Source organism: Triturus cristatus, chromosome 5_1, assembly GCF_964204655.1.
Source record: "Triturus cristatus chromosome 5_1, aTriCri1.1, whole genome shotgun sequence".
Taxonomy (NCBI): domain Eukaryota; kingdom Metazoa; phylum Chordata; class Amphibia; order Caudata; family Salamandridae; genus Triturus; species Triturus cristatus.
Genome location: NC_140587.1, coordinates 561,658,478 through 561,682,304, shown reverse-complemented (window position 1 = coordinate 561,682,304; position 23,827 = coordinate 561,658,478). Strand labels below are relative to the sequence as shown.

The 23,827-nt window shown below is 41.4% G+C and overlaps 1 protein-coding gene across 3 annotated transcripts in view; it reads left to right on the top strand.

The window, feature by feature from the left end:
• The window catches only part of LOC146831196 (XK-related protein 9-like), a 357,609-nt gene extending 335,220 nt beyond the window's left edge, over positions 1-22,389 (top strand). For all 3 annotated transcript variants that reach the window (XM_085605455.1, XM_085605453.1, XM_085605452.1), the window contains one exon: positions 19,212-22,389. In XM_085605455.1, coding sequence (XP_085461581.1) covers positions 19,212-19,855 — 644 coding nt within the window. In that variant the 3' untranslated portion in view covers positions 19,856-22,389. The remainder of the gene's footprint in view (positions 1-19,211) is intronic.
• The last annotated feature ends 1,438 nt before the right edge of the window (positions 22,390-23,827 follow it).

Sequence of the window (23,827 nt, the reverse complement as noted above, 5' to 3'; positions counted from 1 at the left end):
GACATCGGAGGGCAGGGGGAAGGAGAATAGGGGCAGCAAGCTAAGCACAGAGTTTAAGCAGGAGGTCAATGATGAGGCATAGAATTGGGCAATGGAGGGCAGGAGGAGTGGACTGGTACATCATACTAAATTGAGGGCAGTGGCAGCACATCAGACCATGCATGGCAGGAGGGAGGAGGCTAGTCCATGGATTCACACAACAGAGGATAGGGAGGAGGGGGATGGGGCAGCAAGCTAACTGTTCAGAGAAGGCGGGTATTAGAAACTTTATTGTTTTTAAAACATTTTGTCTGTGCAAACTACTTAAAATATGAACAAGTATGCAGCATAATCTCACTTTTATTCAGGAAGAAGAAGACGTTAGTGACTGTGACTCCGGGCTCACTTGGCAAAAACACCCCCTGACCCTCCACCCCCTATCGCAAAATGTAATGCCCGTGAAAAGGGTAGGTGAGCACAGTGTTATATAGAACATAGTCCTGAGAGCACGATTGAAAATGAAAACTAGATATAGTGTATGGTATAAACTATGCACCAAAAAGTGTGATATAAGATGAACCAGGCGTGAAATATAATATGCAATACATTGTGCGCAATGACAGATTCATTGGAGAGCGCGAGATAGCACAGGCACTAGCGCGTGCTATGCGATATGCGCCTTGGAGTGTAATATGCACAGGGCAGTGTTGTGTAACCTAACTAGTCTCTAAAGTTGTAATATAAAATATGTGCTGGGGAGTGTAACGTTGCATATGCACTGTGACAAAGATATGGATCCCAAATTGTAATATGTATGGCATAGCACTGTGCGTTATAACATAGGCATCGAGGAAGGCACGTTAGATGGGGCAATATAACCCGTGCGAAGACAAGTGTGGCATGACATTTTCACGGGGTGGTGTTACAGTGCACATGGGCTAGAGAGTGTCATAGCATATGCACTAGCTAGTGGAATACAATACAGAGGTGTGTGGCACTCGGCAGGCAATGGTGGGTGTAACACAGCATTGGGCTCTGTCAGGAGCGCGCTGTGACTCGCAAGTGATGTTCGTCCCCTTTCCAGAGAGTAAAATAAAAAGTATTACACATCCGGCAGTGGATGTGTGTTTTATTAACTGTGAGGGGGGTTTCTTGCATAGTTTTGGTCGAATTTTTGTCGAATCCCCTTTGAATGGCTTGGTGTGCATGTGTTTTAAATGTGCCCGTCAATAGCTACCCATGTTTGTATAAATAAACGACAAGGGTGTCTACCGGGATTAGGCACGGTAGAGCATCAGACATGTCAGAGCTTCACTAGTGGTGTAAATACATTCCACGTGGATTAATTGCATGCATAGTCGCCTTTTAATGAATATCACGCAAATCGTCATGGTGATAGGTACGTACGGTTTGTCCAGCATGTCCTAGGTGTGTCTATAAATATATATTTTTTTTTAAATAATAAAAAACAGTGGCCGGCCCTGGGGATTGGGGTCAAAAAAATATAATTAGGAGACAGGCCCTGGGGGATGGGGTCATCAGGGCCAATAAATTAGAATAAGAAGGGGAACCACACAGCCCCCCTTCTTAAAAAAATAAAATAAATAAAAGACTGGAATCGTGCCGGAGGCCATGCCCCCTCCATGCAGCACTCTGCAAACGCGCCCCCAACAGGCATCTCCAGTATGCGCCAGGGAGCTGCGCTGCAGACAGGTGTTCTGAGGCCAAGCCCCTTTTTACACCTCTCTGCAACGCAGCTCTGTGGCGCTTACTGGAGGTACCTAGTGGTCTAGTGTGACCCTAAGGACCCTTAGGATTCAAGGGGACTTAATCTCTCAACTTACAACAGCCACAGGGCGCGTTTACACAGTGGTGAAGGGAGGGGACAGGGCCTGAGGTGACGTGTGCAAACACGCACCATGGCACGTTTTAAATTGGGGATATAATTTCCCTTCAATACTGCGGGCCCCTGGGGGCTAACTAGCCCACCAAGTGCTTCCAGTAAGCGCCACTGAGCTGCATTGCAGAGAGGTGGTCCAGGCCGTGCCACTTTTTACACCTCTCTGCAACGCAGCTCTGTGGCACTTACTGGAGGTACCTAGTGGGCTAGTTGGACCCTAGGGACCCTCAGGACTCAAATGAACTTAATCTCCCAACTAAAAACGGACACAGGGCGTGTTTACACAATGGTGAAAGGAGGGGACGGGGCCTGAGTTAACATGTGCAAAAACGCCCTGTGGCCTGTTTTAAGAGGTAGTTTTAATCCCCATGCCCTATTATATACTAGGGGCTTATAGAGGAGGTAAGGCTAATCACAGGGGGACCCCAACGCATAATGTTCCCTAGTGTATGTAGGTGTTTTCACTGTATTCTAAGTGTCTTTTAACATAGCACTGGCTCTAGGACTGGTTAGTCAGACTCAGTTACCACCAGTATCCGTCTGAAAAAGTTGAGGGTACAGGATGATTTTGCAACAAGGCTTCTTTCTGCTCTTCTTTTTGTTCTTTCTGCACGTTATCCTTCTTCCTGCACTTATCTTCGTATTTGAGGACTTCTGTTGCTTCTTTCTGCACTTCTTTTGTTTCTTTCTGTGCATTTTTTCTTCTTTCTTCACATGTCCTATCTCTGTAGGCATAGTTAGAAATTAGCATTTAAAAAACCTTTGAAATTAACAGAAAAAACCATAGGTTTCAGGCACGTTATAGTTAGGAATTAGCATTTAAAAAACCTCAGAAATTCACTGAAAAAACCATAGGTTTCAGGGGTGTTATAGTTAGCTGGACTTTTCACTTGTACAAAACCATTGAAATTCCCCCGTTATAGTTAGTTCAGCTAACTATAACTCGCGCGCCCGCAATGCACTGCTGATGACGTCACATATTACATCACTCATGACATGGTCAGTGACATCACTCATGACATCACTGATGACATCTCAAATGACATCACTGATGACATCACTGATGACATCACTGATGACATCATCCTTGTGATAGAGTGGCAGACCTCCTCTCACCCTAATATAACCTTTGATACACACATTCAAAAATAGAGACTAACATTTTCAAAACAATGGACATACCAATACCAGTTACAACAACCTCTTCAGTAATTCTAAGATCCACATACACATCCACTCATTCACCAACAGTCCAATACAGTCACTCATACATGTACTCACTCATCATATGTACTCATACACCTATACATCCTGTTACACAATGCCACTCATCCATAGAGTTACTCACACACATAGTCACTCATGCTAATAAAGAATCAAACATACATTTACTTGCATATACAGTTATACACACACCACCACACTTACTTCTACGGAAACTTACACATACTTAGTCTTTTAAACAATCACTTATAGAAACACATACTTATTCATACAGGAACTCTTTCAATCTCTCACTCTCACATATACTCACATATATACACCAATAGTCACATATACTAGTTTAAAACATATGTAGTTACTCATAAAGACACTATTGAGACAGTCATTCACTCACTAACACACCCATACACACACTCATCCACCCATACAGTCCTGCACACATACTGTGTTCAACACATACAAACAGTGAGTCACTCATTCATGCACCTATGCACTACGTAATACCCCCCACCGAACCATGCAGACACTCAGACTGATACTCAAAAAACCAACTAATAACCTATATAGACACCCATGTAGCTACTCACCAACCCATGCAGCCAATTATACACAAAGTGAGAGACTGATACAGATATTTACATATTTAAACATTACTCACTAAGCCATCTATTCACTATGATACACTTAATCAGTCAGTTACACAATCAATTTTTCAAAAACAAATCATCCATTTAGACACTTATATACCCATTTATTCTTCCATCGACTTTGAGATATACATATATAAAACATATTTAATTTTCAGAATAACACACATTGACTGGATGATGTCATCAGTGATGTCATTAGTGATGTCATTTGAGATGTCATCAGTGATGTCATGAGTGATGTCACTGACCATGTCATGAGTGATGTAATATGTGACGTCATCAGCAGTGCATTGCGGGCGCGCGAGTTATAGTTAGCTGAACTAACTATAACGGGGGAATTTCAATGGTTTTGTACAAGTGAAAAGTCCAGCTAACTATAACACCCCTGAAACCTATGGTTTTTTCAGTGAATATATATATACATACATACATACATACATACACATATATATATATCCACAGTTAGTAACTTGCAAGCACCAGAAATTAGAAACACACTCCTGGGAAGTTTTAATCTGCTCTTGTCTTTATTCTTCAATGCCCTTTAGTGTGTTTCGGCCTGCTCCTCGGACCTTGATCATGGGTTGCAAAGAATTTAACCCATAACCTCATATATTTCCCAAGTCAATGACCTCACTTCCTATTTCGCACTGCATTATGGTCAAATGTCCTTTCGAATTTTTTAGGGAAATAAAGTGCAATGGTGCACAACAATTCCATTCAAACACTCAAGGGCAATGTGATAATGTGCAAATACATACATAAATTATAGGGATTAAAAACATTCATTATATTTGAAGCTTGTTTTACCCTTCATATATTCACTTTTTTATCATCCTTCAAAGTTTTTTCTTTTTGTCCTTTTGCTATTTTGTCCCATGAATCATCACTCCTCTTTTTATTAATGCCGCTGTTTGTAGCTACCTGGTGGACCCTGTCATTCACAATACTGTGTTCTTGTTCGATGTGTATTTCTATTGCTTTCATTATTTTTTAATTCGTTACAAACCCTCAAGTGGGTTGTTCCGTCCTCTTTTATTTTCAATATTTTTCTCCATGCACACTATCTTTAGCTTTTGTTATATTTACATATTTCAACATTGTTTATTCATATTAATGTCGATTTTCATTGTTTGCAGCTTTAAATTTTACCCTCTAGTGGGTTCATACTTGGCAAACTTATTTATACTTGTCAACAATACGGAGCTTAGGGTGCAAATAGGCAGGTTGCCCCCCACTCATAGACTATATACAAAACAAGACCTCCCCTACAAAAGTGAACAGAGTGAACTCACTTTTATCAGTATCCCTTGCGAATTCAAAGCTAATTAGTTTTGGTTTCTCATGAGCGGGCAACTTTTTGCCATGCAACAAACGGGTCTGATGTCACTCAATTCTTTAAAAAGACCTTTATCGTGTCTGTGTGTGTGTAAAGTGCTTCCCTGGTTATCCCCTTTCCTAAAAAATATATATATAGGAAGGGAAAGGCAGAGGGAACCATATACTTATGGTGTCCACTCAAGAACAACAGTAGTAGAAAAAGGTGGAAAGGGACTAGCAGTGCCTCACGGAAGTAACCCCATGGAGGATGCGTAGACAGGTGCTCACCTGCTACCTCACGTTCTCATCATAAGCAACTGCCGCCCAGAAAGGAAAAAAAGGGATAAATCAAAAGCCTCTTCTCGATCCCATCAAATAGTGCTATTAGTGAAACTTAAATGGTAATTTGTATCTATGTTCAAAAATAACAGTGTCGACCCAGATAGGAGAGACGGGGTCTGATCAGAACCCACGTCCGTCCAAGTTAAAACCGAGCGTGACTACACTAGCTGTATAACTCTTTATTCTGTGCTGTGTGTCTGCTCATTTAAAACCAACATGTTTCATTGCCTTAATATATTTGCGGCAATTTCATCAGGGCTAGAGTCAACTGGCCACACCGCACTTCTAGTTCAAACCAGTGACCTTTCTATCTGCACCTGAGGAAGACATAATTTAATAACACACAATCAGCTTTTTCAACCGCATTGCTCACATGGCTCTTTCATATATTTATGAAAGAGAATTTTATCTTCACCGATATGCTGTAAAGACCCGGTGCCTGCAACACCATAAATATTTACCATAAAGATTGCTCGTGTTTAACATACCTCAACCTCTCTTCTAGATAGGTATATGCTACGTCCAAGTGTACTTGTCCACTTTGTCTGGTCACCCAATGGCCGCGGTTTTATGTCTCTGAAGGACACAAAAACACATCCAGTTATTACCCACATTCAGACTTTGGCGGCAATAAACACTCTGCATATGGATCAGGTGCCGCTTATGCTATTACTAGTGGGTGATTACTGCAGACTGCTGCTTGTAATTACAACCTGCTACAACTAACTCAGCTTGCATTTCATTCAGACCTTTCCTATATTTTATTGGCCCCCACTAGGTTCCCATTTATGTAGCCTCTTATTTTGAAGTTCGAAACCTGGTGATGGCTGCCAACTCCAGGATCTTCGTAACTTGATATTCTGACTGCCAAGCTAATGCCACCGTATAGCAGTGAGCACCCTTTCCTCGCTACCCAGCGATAGTCCACCAGTTTCTATTTGGCTGGAAAGACGAGTCAATAGAGTTCTACTGTTACCCCAAAACGTGTGTTCACTCACCTCGTCAGCCCTCTGGTCTCGATAGTACTCGGCCTCAGTGGTGGAACACCTACTTACGTTTAAAATACACGCTGCGCGCCACTGCAGCGCATGCGTGGACGTGTATAACTGCATTGAAGTCTGCGGCAGCCATATTGTGTAAATTACCGTGGCTACCGACGGGGAACCCTTTATGCAGTGTCTCTCTATTAAACAAAGTTCGATAAAGGCATATGCACCCGAATGGGGGCTACTGTGTCAATTTTAATATGCTTAAGGAACTCCTGAATTTTTTAGAGACCGAAATTTATGTTGGAAAATAAATTATGCATGATTCTTTGCATTTGAGTGCATGAAAGGGATCACATAAAGGGGGGCATGTTAGTGAACAGACTGCTGAGTCAATACCTTATGCCACTCAATATAATCATTTAGGCCCTGTTGGTCCACTTTTTCCTGGTAAATCCAGCGTGCCTCCTTCGTTATCAGTCTCGCTTCTATGTTGTATAGGTCTCCCATCACCCTCTCCAATACAACCCACCGAATGGTTCTATGACGTCTCCCAGACTTTTGTTCTACAATGTATTGAACTAGCTCTGACCCAAAACTTCTTTGCTTATCAGGACCAACTGTACTTGCAGGTGTCCGGGACTTCAATGGGGGCTACTTTTGCCCCGAGCCTGGCATGCATCTACGTGGGTCAGTTCGAGACCAATTACATCTTCCACATCACCAATCTCTTCCAGGAGAACATTGTTCTCTGGAAGAGATACATTGACGATGTGTTGTGCATTTGGACAGGCTCTGAGATTGACCTAGATAGGTTCCTCCAGTGGTTAAATAGCCTCGATGAGTGTCTTAAGTTCACCTGGACAATAAGCAGAACATCAGCCACCTATTTGGACTTAGACATCAAGGCGGTGAATCACAAACTTGCCACCAATGTCCATCAGAAATCCACCGATAGGAATTCTCTCCTACATTACAGATCTTATAACCCAAGGGCCCTTAGGGATAATTTGCCTGTAGGGCAATTCTTGGGATACCGCAGAAATTGTTTTTCCACCGAGGACTATGTTGAACAAGCAGGGGCATTGTCCCGTAAACTAGAAGAACGTTCGTATCCGATTAAGGTCATCAAACAAGCTAAAAAAAGAGCCTTAAATACCCCTCGAGCTGCACTACTTGACAGAACACCCAAGACCAAGGGGGACTGCATTCCTGTGGTTACCACCTTCGGACCCTTGTTTACAAAAGTTAGACAAGTGATTATGAAACATTGGTCCCTGTTGAACACCCCCACCATGATGATGCCCCAACCCTGCTTCGCTTTTAAGCGATCAACCAATCTACGAGATCGATTGGTGCATTCACGACCTAAATCTGAGACCAATGAAACAGGGATCCCGTCAGGACACTATGAATGTGGAGGGTGTACAGTATGCGAACTCACAACACTCACAAAAAGTGTTATTCTATCAGGAGGTAAAACATGGTATCTTAACATGTTCAGCAACTGCAACACGTGTAATGTTATTTACAGACTTACGTGTCCCTGTGGACTCCACTATATCGGCCTCACCACACGTAAAGTGAAGATCAGAGTGCAGGAACATCTCAGTACCATACAGTTGGGTAAATTAACCACGAAACTGGTACAACATTGTATAACGGTGAAACACAGTCCAAAAGATCTTCGGTGGGTTGTATTGGACAGGGTGATGGGAGACCTATACAACATAGAAGCGAGACTGATAACGAAGGAGGCACGCTGGATTTACCAGGAAAAAGTGGACCAACAGGGCCTAAATGATTATATAGAGTGGCATAAGGTATTGACTTAGCAGTCTATTCACTAACATGCCCCCCTTTATGTGATCCCTTTCATGCACTCAAATTCAAAGAATCATGCATAATTTATTTTCAAACATAAATTTCGGTCTCTAAAAAATTCAGGAGTTCCTTAAGTATATACAATGTAGGATTAAAATCGTGCTATGGTAATTTTCGACTCTTAAAAATTGAACAGGTTCTTTGATGAATAAAATATTAAAAATCAAACAATACGTAGTAGTCTTCATGACTCTGAGTCATTGCAGGACTATAATCGTGCCCGGATAAGATATTCGGGTGCATATGCCTTTATCGAACTTTGTTTAATAGTGAGACACTGCATAAAGGGTTCCCCGTCGGAAGCCACGGTAGTTTACACAATATGGCTGCCGCAGACTTCAATGCAGTTATACACATCCACGCATGCGCGGCAGTGGCGCGCAGCGTGTATTTAAAACGTAAGTAGGTGTTCCACCACTGAGGCCGAGTACTATCGAGACCGGAGGGCTGACGAGGTGAGTGAACACACGTTTTGGGTTAACAGTAGAACTCTATTGACTTGTCTTTCCAGCCAAATAGAAACTGGCGGACTATCGCTGGGTAGCGAGGAAAGGGTGCTCACTGCTAAACGGTGGCATTAGCTTGGCAGTCAGAATATCAAGTTACGAAGATCCTGAAGTTGGCAGCCATCACCAGGTTTCGAACTTCAAAATAAGAGGCTACATAAATGGGAACCTAGTGGGGGCCAATAAAATATAGGAAAGGTCTGAATGAAATGCAAGCTGAGTTATTTGTTGCAGGTTGTAATTACAAGCAGCAGTCTGCAGTAATCACCCACTAGTAATAGCATAAGCGGCACCTGATCCATATGCAGAGTGTTTATTGTCGCCAAAGTCTGAATGTGGGTAATAACTGGATGTGTTTTTGTGTCCTTCAGAGACATAATACCGCGGCCATTGGGTGACCAGACAAAGTGGACAAGTACACTTGGACGTAGCATATACCTATCTAGAGAGGTTGAGGTATGCTAAACACGAGCAATCTTTATGGTAAATATTTATGGTGTTGCAGGCACCGGGTCTTTACAGCATATCGGTGAAGATAAAATTCTCTTTCATAAATTTATGAAAGAGACATGTGAGCAATGCGGTTGAAAAAGCTGATTGTGTGTTTTTAAATTGTGTCTTCCTCAGGTGCAGACAGAAAGTTCACTGGTTTGAACTAGAAGTGCAGTGTGGCCAGTCAACCCTAGCCCTGATGAAATTGCCGCAAATATATTAAGGCAATGAAACATGTTGGTTTTAAATGAGCAGACACACAGCACAGAATAAAGAGTTATACAGCTAGTGTAGTCACGCTCGGTTTTAACTTGGACGGACGTGGGTTCTGATCAGACCCCGTCTCTCCTATCTGGGTCAACACTGTTATTTTTGAACATAGATACAAATTAGCATTTAAGTTTCACTAATAGCACTATTTGATGGGATCGAGAAGAGGCTTTTGATTTATCCCTTTTTTTCCTTTCTGGGCGGCAGTTGCTTATGATGAGAACGTGAGGTAGCAGGCGAGCACCTGTCTGCGCATCCTCCATGGGGTTACTTCCGTGAGGCACTGCTAGTCCCTTTCCACCTTTTTCTACTACTGTTGTTCTTGAGTGGACACCATAAGTATATGGTTCCCTCTGCCTTTCCCTTCCTATATATATATTTTTTAGGAAAGGGGATAACCAGGGAAGCACTTTACACACACACAGACACGATAAAGGTCTTTTTAAAGAATTGAGTGACATCAGACCCGTTTGTTGCATGGCAAAAAGTTGGCCGCTCATGAGAAACCAAAACTAATTAGCTTTGAATTTGCAAGGGATACTGATGAAAGTGAGTTCACTCTGTTCACTTTTGTAGGACAGGTCTTGTTTTGTGTATAAACTTATTTATACACCTCTCAATTTGCAGGATCATGGGATTATAATGTTTTATTTTGATTGCTCTTCAGTAATTTTACACCTTTTTTTATACTCTAATTCTTCTGAGTGCTGCATTGATTTTCTTTTGTTCTCTTTTGATCTTTTCCTTAGCTTCCCCATTGGTATTACGTCATTTAGATACATTTCTTATGCTCCAATTATACCCCTAAAAGGGAGAACTTTGTTCTTGCAAATGTACATAAAGTTCTTCATCTTGAGTATGACCTTTTGTAGTAAGAGTTCTCATTGATAATATATATCTGAATTTCTTCTGACGAAGAAGTTTTTCACGATTGCCTCCTCTTTCCAGTGGTGGTATTCGATCAATCGCATAACACTTCAGTTCTTCCCAATTGATTTTGTGGTTTAGTTCCATATGTTTAGCAATAGCATTACTATGATCCTTATTGATTGTTGCCCGCATATGTTTTAAAATTCTCTTTTTTACTTCACATGTGGTGCTTCCAACATATTTCATCCTACAAAGACACTCTACTACGTATACCACATATTTGCTTTTGCATGTTATATGCTGTTTAATTTTCCACTTTGTCCCATTCTCCAAATTAAATCATTTTTTGTTCACTGCTGTTTGGCATGCCTTGCACTGGTTGCAGCACCAGAACCCCCAAGATTTAATCCATGTTTTCTTATGGTTCATTTTGAAGTGACTATGAATGAGTTTATAGATTGTGTGCCCTTCTGTATGTAATATTTGGATGTATTATGGTTGGATCAAGTTTTAATATCCACCAATATGGGTTAATTTGCTGGTTTCCGCTGAATATGATGTTATCAATCTTATCTTATTCTTTGAGTCTCTATTTTTCTTTTCCAACCCATGTAAAATCTGTGTTCTTTCTTTTGTATTTGCTCTTTGGTGACCTCCATCAATGGTCATTTTGGGATATTTTCGGTTTCTGAACAATTCCTGTGCTTCTTGACTGTGTTTTTCACATTCACTTGGCCTAATGGCTAGGGAGGCCGACATAAAATCTGGGGAACTGGGTTTGTGTCTCGTCAAGGATGCTGAACATCTTGTGAGTCTGGGCAAATCACTTAATCTCCCTGTCCCTAACAAAAATGAATGTGTCCTTATGTAACGAAACTGGTGCTCGTGTAAAGCGCTCTAAAACCCATTACCTTCGAGTCAAGTTCGTGCTATATGTAACTCAGTAAAGAAGAATTTTTTTTTTTAAATGAGCAATTTCTCTATAGTCTGAGAAATTCCCTGTAAGGGATGCTCCATTTGAGGTTTTTTTGGTGGAATCTTTCTGCATGAAAAATAGCATTTGTTTCTGTTTCTTTCCTGTGTTGTGTTGTTTGTAACATGTTGTTATGCACAAAAATTTCAGTGTCAAGGAAATTTACTTTTGTGGGGCTGATTTCATATGTCAATTTCAAATTTGATGTGTTATTGTTTAATATCTGGAAGTATCCTTCAAATTCTTCATTAGTGTCATCACATATTAGGAAAAGATCATCTATGAAACATTACCGCATTATTGTTTTTTCTGTGTATTTATCATTTGCTGGTGACCAAGCAAATTTCTGTTCCCATCATTCCATTACTAGGTTTGCGTAGTTGGGTGAAAAGGAAAATCCCATTAAAGTTTCTGTGGTTTGTTTCAAAAAGGCCTTGTTGAACATAAACTCTTTGTTGTACAGACACATGGATATCATTTCCATTAACATGTTTTTGTGTCAATGACATTGAATTTTCCTCTTTCCAAGGAAATATTTACACGCCTGAAGACCAATTTGATGGTCTGTGCTTGTATAGAGTGATAGCACATTCATTATGACACGCTTATATGTTGACTGTCATAGGATTCCATCTAAACGTTGTAACAAATCTGTGGTGTCCCTTAGATATGAACTGAGATCTTTTACTATAGAAACAAGAAAGTGATCAATATAGTTGGAAATTGGTTATAGTATTGAGCCCTTTGCCTAAACAATCGGTCTTCCTCTTAGATTCTTTCTATTTTGGGGTATTTTCGGGAGAAAATATATTGTTGCTTTTACAGAGTGTTCTATCGTCAAATATTTTTGCTCTTTCTCATCTATCAGATCTTGATCTAACCATTCCTTCAAACTTTTTGGTAGGGTTTCTTGGATTTGCTTTGTTGGATTGGTAGTCAGACAATTGTAACATGTTTGATCTATGAGTTGTCTTTTTGCTTCATTGATATAATCTGATTTGTTTAATATAATGATATTTCCACCTTTATCTGCTGGTTTTATTTCAATTGTATAATCCTCCTGTAGTTGTTTCAAGACTGCTTTCTCTTGTGTTAAATTGTTAACATATTTGGCATTTTGAATTTTCTACAAATCTTGAATTATCGCTTTGTTTCCTGGTGATAAGTTTGGATAAAAACATGATTTGGGCTTTTTTCCACTTTAACCAGTGCCCATTGAGGGAAACTCATCTTCAAGATTTCTTGCCTCTTGTGTTGTTAATTCGTTCTCCATTGTTAGTAGGGTGTGGAAGGTAGATATGTCATCCACCATTAAATTGCTGACTGGTGTTACTCTTGGGGATACTTTTCCAGGGTTACCGCCTCCCTGAAATCCTCTAGGGATCTTTTTAAGATCATTAATTCCCTCATCTCCCCGCAGGTATCTGATCCCTCAGAGCCTTCGCAGGAACTTTGTGACAAAATATCGGATTTCTTTCAAGCTAAAATTTCCGATATTTATGATCTGTTGGAAATAGCGAACTCCAGTGTTAGGTCTGGATTGCAGACGTCTATTCCCTCTGGTGAGGGCCTCTCCTTGGGTGAGACCTCTAGGCTCCCTACTTTCCCCCCATGTCCATGGTGGTGACGGATAGGCTCCTGGACTGCGTCAACTCAGGCTCCCCTTTAGATCCTTGTCCTCTCAAGGTGTTAAAAAACTGCCGGGAGATCGTGATTCCTTTTTTCATGAAAGTCATGAATGTCGCCATTTCTGAAGGAGTTTTCCGGTCATTGTGGAAGATAGCGGTAGTTAAACCACTATTGAAGAAACCTTCTGTAGACCCTGGTGAATTAAAAAATCTCTGACCGATCTCCCTTCTTCCCGTCCCTGCCAAGATCCTGGAGGCCTATGTAAATCTCCATCTCAGCACATATTTAAAAGACCATCATCTCCTGTATGGCTTTCAACATGGTTTTAGGAGATATCATAGTACGGAGACAGCCTTGACGGCAGTCTTTAACAATATCCGGACTCAGGTTGATGCTGGCCGTACTACTCTTCTAGTGCTTTTGGATCTCACCACGGCCTTCAACACCTTTTCTCCTCATAGGCTGGTAGCTCGCCTTGGAGAGATGGGTGTCGGGGGTACAGCTCTGAGTCTCCTTGCCTCCTTCCTTGGTTAGCGTGAACAGAGGGGGAAGTTAGGCCAGTTCTTTTCAGCCCCTAAAGCTCTGCAGTGTGGTGTCCCTCGGGGCTCTTCTTTGAGCCCTACACTCTTTAATATCTACGTGGCCCCACTTGCAAAAGTGGTGAGATCTTTTGGGCTGGAGGTGTTGTCCTATGCGGACGACACCCACATAATGGTCTCTATATCACATACTTTAAAAGATTCAGCCCTTAATTTTAGGAGTTGCATGGAGGCAGTTTTCCTCTGGATGGTGGAAAATTTCCTGAAACTGAATGGAGAGAAGACCGAGGTCTTGATCTTTGGGAGTGATCGGGAAATCTGGTCCAGTGATTGGTGGCCGGCCACGCTGGGGGTCTGTCCGTATCCAGTTTCTCATGGGAAGAACCTAGGGGTGATTGTGGACAATGCTCTCTCTCTGAGGCTGCCGGTAAACAGGACTGTTTCCACCTGTTTTGGTATCATCAGGATTCTTAGAAAGATCTCTCACTATCTTTCTTTTGAAGCACGCAAGCAGGCCGTTGTGGCCTTGGTAACGTCAAGACTGGATTATTGTAATGCCCTTTATTTGAGCATTAATAAAGGCTTTATCCATCGGTTGCAGATGGTGCAGAATGCGGTGGCCAGGCTGGTCTTGAACCTTCCTAGATATCATTCAGTTACAGCCTCGATTAAGCTTCTGCACTGGCTCCCGATGAAATATAGGATCATTTTCAAGATCTTATGCCTGACTCATGAAGCCTTCTATGACTCTGGTCTTGAGGGCATTAAGTCGATCGTTTTTCATTATGCTCCCACCAGATCTCTTCGATTCTCGGACAAAAACCTTCTTATTGTTCCTAGGTTCAAGAAGGCTAAATGGGGTGGCAGAGTCTTTTCCACTATGGCGCCCAAATCGCAGCCTATTGTCTTTTCCAATGCTTGTTTCATATGGTATTTTGATTTATTTCTAGAGTGTACGGTCACACTTAATACACTGAAAGCTTCACCAAAAGCATTTCAGGGATATGTTCCCATAGGTTGGCAATTGTAATGGGAGATCCATACCTTACTATTGCCTATAACAGTTCTTTAAATTTTGACTTCAGTGGGCCCACTCTCAATCATTACCGGAACCCAGGGACTCCCACTGAGTCATCATTGGAAGACAGGGACCCCAGCTACGCATTTTCATTGATTTGAACAGCAAAACAATACACAAAAAATATAGAAACAAGCATTCATCAAACAAATGCACAAGTCATGAAATATTTTATTTAGTTAACAAGCAATTTTAAATTTAATGGGAATGTGGGAACTTTTCTAAATTCAATTGAGGCCACTCACTGTCCATACTAAATTCTGCTTGATGAATTTGCACTGCTCCCACAAATCAGTCTGAAGATACTAACTTAATTTTTTGCCTCCAATTTAAAATTCCTTCACATTTACAGAACGTTTTAAAAATGTTAATTTTACTTTTTGCTTCTTTTTTTCTGCACATGTTATTAATCTGTTTATATTATTACATATTCTAAGCAGTCGCTGACAGCGTGAGAAGGTTTTAGGGACCACTAGGGGTCCCCATATCACAGGTTAAGAACCACTGATCTATATTATATTGTTTATGGTAATTGTGTTTCCTATGCAGTATTTGGTCACACCATCAAGTAGCTTTTGCAGACCTCAGCCCCACCTCACTGACAGTACCAAATCATCTGTAGACAGTGAAGACGTTCGAGTAGAGTGTTGAGACGAGTTTCACCTGGTTCCGTATATCATTTGAATTGTTGTTCCTTTTGTATCTCTTCACCAAGGTTTTTCAAGATGGTTCTGTGGCTGATTGTTTTCAGCTTTCTCCAAATTTGGGGTTTATCGACTCCAGCCATGGGTGTTTGCTAGGAATACTCCTGTGAAATCATTGCCTCAACATTGATAAGACTAACAGCTCTCTAACTTCTTTTTTTAGTTTGATTCAACCTCTCTTATGGAATAACACCAGCATTCTGTTTTTCCTTGATGTAGCATTTTTGGATGTGCTACCATATCTATAAAGATTTACTTGATGTCCAGGGTCCAGAATTCTATCATTTGAGATTAAATTGGTACCTGGTATATTCAATGATTTGGAAAATGTGGTTGATTCTCTTATTGTTTCTACTGTTAACCAGTCACTTATTGCCCTTTCAACATCCACCAACTGTGTTTCTTGCATGGAGCCCTCACTGAGCATTTTGATTATGTGTTGGCACTTTTGTTTAATCAAAGACTTGTTGGAGAATGTGATACTGAAGTGGTCTACCTATGAGAATAAGGGAACGCTCACATCAGTATTATTTTTTATCACTATTGTCAGTCACAGCAACCACTCTCCAGAATAATTTGTCCCGCTTCTCCCACCTGCCAGTCATGTCTCTGTAATGCCCCTAGCCTTTCATTTCTTCATCTTCTTCAAGGTTTTCTTCAAGGATCCATAATCGCTTCTAAGCAGCCTTGCCTTCGAGGCGCTTAGTTAAAAAAGGCTTCCTTGACCTGTGGGTGCATAATACTTTGGCCGGACCTCTTGTCATAAACCATGCATCTAATTTGTCTGCAGCACATTTCCCTTTTTAGGTCGAGCCTGGGCAGCGCATGTGCTGCTCTGCGGCATGCTTTATTGGAATACGGAATAGAAGCCCGCCCACTCTCCGTCCATATTTGTCATTGGCTTGTGTCATTGTCCTTAGTAAATGCTGGTTTCTGATTCGTTAATAGGCTTGTTAGTCCCTCCTTAGTGTTGCCTTGTCTTCATTTGTAGCCTTCCATGAGGACTGGCCCTTTTACTTTGGTTGTTACACGTTGCATCTTTTTTAGTCTATAAGCACTATTTTCTTTATTGAGTTTCTCCTACTGCAGGCATGACATGCATTCCTGCAACATTCAGCGTGCCATGCGCGCTTTCTCTTTCAGAGCAGCCCAGGACAATGGCGGGTAGTTCTTTGAATATGTCTCGCATTTACAAGAGTTTGATCTATTGGCATTGTAAATTACAATGCCTTTTAATTTATGTGTTAATCAGCAAATCAGATAAATAATAGGCATTGTCATTTACAACGCCAATATATTAAACTCTCGCAAATGCGAGACCTATTGCGTTGCAAATGCTTGTTTGTAATGTGGTGCAGCTATTACCTTGCTCAAGCGCTAGCATTTCATTTTCATTGCTTCAGTTTTTCACGTTTTATGTAGGAGAATTATGCTTAATTGTGCTAAAAAGTCTCTTTCCTTAAGTTTTGTGGGTTTCTAGGCATGCTTGATTTTATTTCATCCTAAGCAGATGGTTATCCTTTCGCTAATTGTTTTTCTTTTTATTCTACTGGAGAGTAGGCAAATCAGCAACCTCATCACTTTGTGTGACGTTTATGAGATGATAGTTTGTCCTTAAGCTGCTGATTTCTTTATTTACACCATGTTTATTCTGTGTTGCTCATCCTTTGTTCCCACCTCACCAGACACATTTGTAGCATTCTATTTGTTACGTTTTCTTAAACCCCTCACAGTGGACACCTGCTCTTTGCTTGCCTAACTATACTGGGGGTCTTTCCTTTCACTGCTCTTCTGCTTCACTCTTTCTCTTAGATATTTCTTGGTTTACACCCTCTGCCCTTACCTTAGGGTCACTATTGTAATGCATGCATTTAATTTATCCAGCCAAATGTGATTACTTGTGGGCACTTTCCCATATCTTAGGTCTTTAATTTCTGCCGAAATGGACATCCCTTCCAGGTCCCTGGGGATTGATAATGCAGGTTGTAGGTCAGTCGACAGAACCCTTCTCTTCCTCAGCATTCTAATCATCCATGGACTTTATACTTTAAGGGCCATATGTAGGTAACATACTATTTACCGATTCATAAATACCGAATTTTACCGATTCGGTATTTATGAATCAGTAAATAGTATGTAGGTAAATAATCGGTAATTATTACCGATTCGGTAAATATCGGTATTTATGAATCGGTATTTACCGAATCGGTAATAATGCATCCCTTCCCATTCATTCCTAATCGGTAATAGGGGAGGCATTATCATGGGTGGCAGGGTGTCACATTGACACTCTGTTGCACCCCTGATTCGTGCATGTGTGCACATGTGGCGCACATACATGCCCTAAGGGCATGTATGTCTGCCACATGGCACTTTTAAATCAGCAAACTATAGCTGTTTGCAAGGTATTCGTTATTTATCACCAACCTGTATTTGGTGGTAAATACCGAATACTTAATACTAATATTCACTCTTTTGAGTGCTCACTACATATGATTTCAGGATTCGGTAATTTACCGAATCTGTATTTTACCGAATCGGTATTTTACCGATCCATTACCGATTCGGTAAATTACTGAATCCTGAAATCATGCCTCCTACATCGCAAATGCCTAAATACCGGTCGGTAACGGGATATTTACCGATTTTCGGCCGTTACCGACCGGTATTTAGCTACCTACATGAGGCCCTCAGTCTTCTAATGCAGCCCTCAGAGCTCTTCTTGAAACTGCGATAAATTTGTCAACAGGGCTGTTTCTAGGTGTTTTGCCGCCCTAGGCGTGAATTGAAAAATGACGCCCTCTTCCCTAATTTGCTCATTTTTTTCGCTGTTTGATTTCAAATTAAAAATGCTTCCCCTGTTGCCGCCCCAGGCGGCCGCCTAGTCTTGCCTAATGATAGAAACGGCCCTGTTTGTCAATAGTATATACCAGTTTACTAATAGAGGAGGTTTCCCTATTCTTTGAGCTTATGCAGGCTTCTGTTTTTTCTTGGATGTCCTTTCTCCCTAATTTGCGTTGCGGCATACCTTTTTGATGCCTATCTCAATTTTTCGGGGTTACCTATAGTTAATAATGATACATGACTTTTTTTTAAACTTGAGCTGATCCGGCAGCTTGTTTAAGGGAAGTGGAAGAACCAGTCTTGACCTGATCTCAGTGCAAAAGTCAACAATTGTGTTATCCAGTTGAAGTGCAATAGTTCGTGAGGTCCATGTGTCACTGACTGCATCCACCAGCAGCACTGCATTGATGGGCCAGGCCCCAGAAAAAAGGCCTCACATGCATGACCTCAAACTATTTTCTACTGTGCTCGCAGGGCTGCACAACTCTTTGTTTTAGCTCTTGCCGCTTTCCAGATACTATACATGTGTGTACGCATGTATGAACTTCCCTAGCTCCTCTCTTCCCTGCCCTCTCCTCCCCACCTCTCACCTCCCGTCTCCTCTCCTCCCCTCCCCTCTCCTACACCTCATCTCACCTCCCTTTGGTTGCTATTTGGCAGTAGATGTACTGCAGAACTGTGGGAGGTGTTAGCGAGGTAGGGCTGAGCAGTACAAAAGAGGACAGAGGTTCACAGAGTATATCCTATTCTTTTTTTTTACACAAACTATTGCAAACAGAGGGCTTCATACTACAATAAATGCACGTCTATTCACCTGGAAATAAAAGATTGGGCTCACAATGCCAAGCTTATGTGTCATCTGTGCAGGTAGAATTATTTTGTTTTCTCTTATCCCTCTGTTTCCTCTGAAGTACCTCAGGTCTATGAAATAGACCCTTAGATATGACCAGAGCGACAGACCAAGTGTACATTATGTTTGCAACATTTATGCTTCACTAAATCCTGTTTCTCTCTTCTTCAGATTTGTTCCTTGTGGCCTCCTTCTGTAGCACAGCCTGGTCTGCTGTCGACTACCAGATGTCCTTGCGCAAATCTTTAAAAGACAAAAACATAATCAGTGTGGGCCCACAATTGTTGACATTTCTTTGCTACAAGGTCTTCACGCTGACGTCCTGGACACTGAGCATTGCTCTCCTTGGTCTTCAAAATATCTATTTCCTGGTATTGCTTGTTGCAGTTCTGTGGATTTTGAGCTTCATCTGGACTTGGAAGCAGAAAACGGAATTTTGCAAATCGCCTCGCATGGAGGTTCTCTACCGTATTATTGTTGCAGTAGTTCGTGTGTTTACATTTTTCAACGTAAGCGAAAAGAAGACAAGAATCCAAAATTTTGTTTACTATGTCTTTCGCATTTTTATGACCGGAAGTATCCTGTCTTTGTGCTGGTACTGGGACCCCTCTGTCACAAAGAAGGCATATTTTCTTCCAGTCAGTATTACAATTGTTGGGGCGCTGGGGCTAGGCATTCTTTCAATGATTCTTTACTATGGAGTGTTCCACCCTAATATTTACAAGTTAGAAGAAAAATGTCTAGACGCGGTTGACGGACGAAGCACGCCATCAGCAGACCGAAGCAGTAGGATTCAGCACTTTCTCATGCCGTAAAGAGAGGAAGCGATACCAAAGGGGATGATGGACGGAGCGTTTGAGCAAATCAAACACTCACCCCCAGTCAACTTATCTGGGTTTCATCCATCATCATTCTTTAGCTCACTCCACCACCCTAGTTCAGACATGGCCAAGAGAGGAAGGGCAGCATGGTACCTAATACCTATTAATGTAGCTGAACATATATTGAATTTGTTTATCCATACCGTGCTTAATGTGTAAACAAAAAATAAATTTGGGAGTCAATTTTTGCATTCAGGTGGCCCACTTCAACCATTAGTTGAAGGACAGTGGACACAATTGTGTCATGTAGTCAGCTGCATTTCTTATAGGACGAGGCCCTCCTGCAAGCAGTGAGGATTGTGAACTCATAAAGTAGCGGGGCATAAATACCTTCCTCTAACAAGACTGATCAAGTGAAGCTTAGAAGCCTGCGTTTGTTTTAAGTGCTTTCTGAGGTGCTGGTGCAGGAATACTCTATTAAGAAAAGTTTGAAAAATGTACCAATTTTTTTAATTTACCACAATTTTTCATGTGACTGTCCTAATGGTCTGAGGTGCCAGTCAGGACTTACACTCTCCAGAGATAATTGGGGCATGCCTTCCCCAAAAGGTCTTTGACAGATAGCTGCAAAACAGTAGATTTTTCAACAAACTATTCCTGAAAACTGAAATAAGCACTATTTGTATTACAGTCAGTTAAAAAAAGTTATTATACAATTTTGCGTGGAATGGCATTTATCAAAAAGTATATAACGTCTTTTGATTTCTTCATTTTTCCTGTTTCGAAGGGGCAGGGTTGAAAAATCAAAAGTTATACAAATCTCTCAATGGCATGCCGTAGACAGCTGTGCTAGTAACATCCTGCAGGCTCATAAAGCACTGTTACTACATATCATGGAGGGGTTGCATTAATACAGTGCTTTCAAGGGTATGCCGCTGAGTAACTTCCACTTGCGAGGCAGTTGGGAGGGTATATATACATACATACTTCTTTTAGGGAGTGCCTCCACATCTTGATGAACTTTTAATGTAGCACATGGATTATTGTGGGTTGGTAAGGTAGAGGCAATTTATACCTATGTGTTGCTTTCTGAGTATTGCTCACACTATGGGATTAACATCTTTACTTTCCTGGTGTAATCTCTCATGTTGTTCAGGTCATGGACTATACTATACGTGTTTCGGATGATGTAATCACTTGACCGTTTGTAAATGCCTCTTCTGTCCTTGCCATGTAGGGTCAAGTTTTCGCTGAGGGCCAATTTCTTAACTTCCCGCCCCATCGACTCAGTACAAGGTCCTCTGCAGACCTCCATGTCATTGCTTTGGTACTTTCAGCTATCAGTAAAGCCAAATTCAAGAATATATTGTCGACTTTTAGGAATTTGGTGTGAGAAAATAGGCCCAATATGTATTAATTGGGCATGTAAAGCCCCCCTTCTTCTAATGTCTCCGTGAGAAGATCAGTGATCCCTTTCCAGCCGGTATCTCAGTCCCTCACCGTTTCGAGGAAACCTGCATCATCTAGTGAGCATCTAGGATGGTTGTATGAAAATACAGCGCATGCATTTACCACGCATCCCTCTACAACGCAGTGCCTTTACCACTCATGCCTTTACCGTGCATTAAAAACATTTCTTTATTGGGGGAGAACCCTTTTAAATTATTTTTATACCCCCATTTTTAACCTTAGTTACCTATACCTATACCTTTACCCACCCTAAACCCTAAAAATACCTGTGCCACTCTATACTCCTACCCACCCCTAAACCCTAAAAATACCTGTACCACTCTATTCTCCTACCCACTCCTAAACCCTAAAAATACACTTACCACTCTATACCCGTACACATCCCAAACCCTAAAAATACCCTACCTATACCCCTACCCAACCCTAAAAACACAACACTCTTGCTTCCCGATACTCTAACACACACACACACACACACACCCACACACACGCAACCACCCATACACAAACACACACACACACCCCCAGACACACACACACACCCACACACACAGAAATTGGTTATTAGTTGTGTGGCCTGCACAAGTGATAGCTCCACAATTCTCCTTACTGGGAAACAAGCAACCAATTGTAGCACTTGACTCTCTCGAGGTAGTGAAGTGGAGCAGTCTCCAAGGTCTACTCAGGGGTGGTGGTCTGGGCTAGTAATCACCAGTCACTGGCACACAATAATAACACTCATTAAATGATTGTTCAGTCTGTGCTTTTATCTTTAGACAAAGGAAAACTAATTTTATTATACGCACACACAGACTACTTAGTACTATGCAGTAATTTACAAATATGTACATAGCAGATGTAAAGTACCATAGGCTATTGGCTTGATCAAAGGATCAAGTGTAGCAAACCACATGTTAAAGAATTCATTTTCTGTGTAAATGCAATCATCAATAATAATTATGTGTAAATGAACTTATTGTTGTTAATGTTGACAATGATTATTGATCACTGTGTATAATGTTTTATTATCTCAATAAATAATTTAAAATGAGCAAAAATGCATTGGTGTATTTTTTTATAAACTTTCCAACAATGAAAATGCAGTCTTAAAAGCAGCCACTTGATTAATCACGTTTTGACTATATTACATGCAACCATAGACTTAGTCCCTAGAGGGTGCTTCAGTACATGTATCTCTTTTATACACTTTTAGACCACAATAATTGCAACGCTACACTTGACCCCCCAAAGGGCACTACACTCCCAGCTCAAGAGCCAAAATTTCAATCTGGGGAGCCTTGCTGAAATCCCAGAGGAGTCTTGGATTCCACAACTCGACAAACATAGGGTCACTCATTCTTAAAGATTCTTACGGGGAAAGCTGCTGCACTCCTGCAGCCTGCGCACCCTTCCTGTGTGATGTTGGTGGTGCCCTAGCCACCCTAGGACCACAACGAGGATCATATAAATTGAAGAGCTCCACAAGGCATTATGGAGCGCTGCTCCAGGAGTAGTGCATATTTTATTGGTAGCTTCAATCTTGCTTGTGGTGAAACTGTGAGGCCTTATGCGGCAAGCACTTCCTTTTGTGTTTTTTGGATGGGGGATCTCGGTCCACATATCTCCTTTGTTGGGGGAACCCAATGGAGTCCATTCCTAGAAAATTGGGGACCATATTTACAACTTTAGTCACCTTGCTGCACTGCACTGCGTCACAGGGAAAGGGCAGGAATGTGCTGTATTTTTACCATACATTGCATTCCTGTCCTTTTCCCATGCTCTGCCACCCTTTTGGCAGCCTAGCTCCAAGTTGGCACCATTGCACTATGGTGTAAGGGTGTCTGTGTTGTAAGCAGGATTGTTTTGGTGCAGAAAGGGGCACCTTCCTGCACAACAGAATGCAGCACACATAGAAAGAGGAAAAAACGAGGAAAAATAAAGATATTTCTCCTCGTTACGCCTCCTGTGGGGAGGCATATCTTTTTGTCGTATTGCTAGGTTTACAAGGTCTTGTAAATTTGGGAATGCATCAAAAACCATGGGAGCAACACGCATGGACAACCTAACCAGGGCAGAGTAATGCAAAGCAGCGATATGCACTGCACTGCACTGCCTTACTTCATATTTATGAAGCCACTCAAAGCCACACAAAGTGACTTTACGTAGCTTCAAAAATATGACTTAAAGTTTGCTTCGCTCTTGCACCACCTTGTGTGGTGCAAGAGCATCGCTAAAGCATGTCATTAATATTACCCTGGGTTGTTAGTTGTGTGGCCCGCACAAATAATAGGTCCACAATTCTCCTTAATGGGCACTTCAGTACATGTATCTCTTTTATACACTTTCAGGCCACAATAATGACAGCCCTACACTTGACCCCTGGAGAACTTTGCACTCCCGTCCGAAGAACCAACGCCCCAGCCTGGGGAATGTTTTAAAACATTGCTGACATCCCAGTGGTGTCCTGTACCACCCCACAAATGTAAAGCCAGTCAT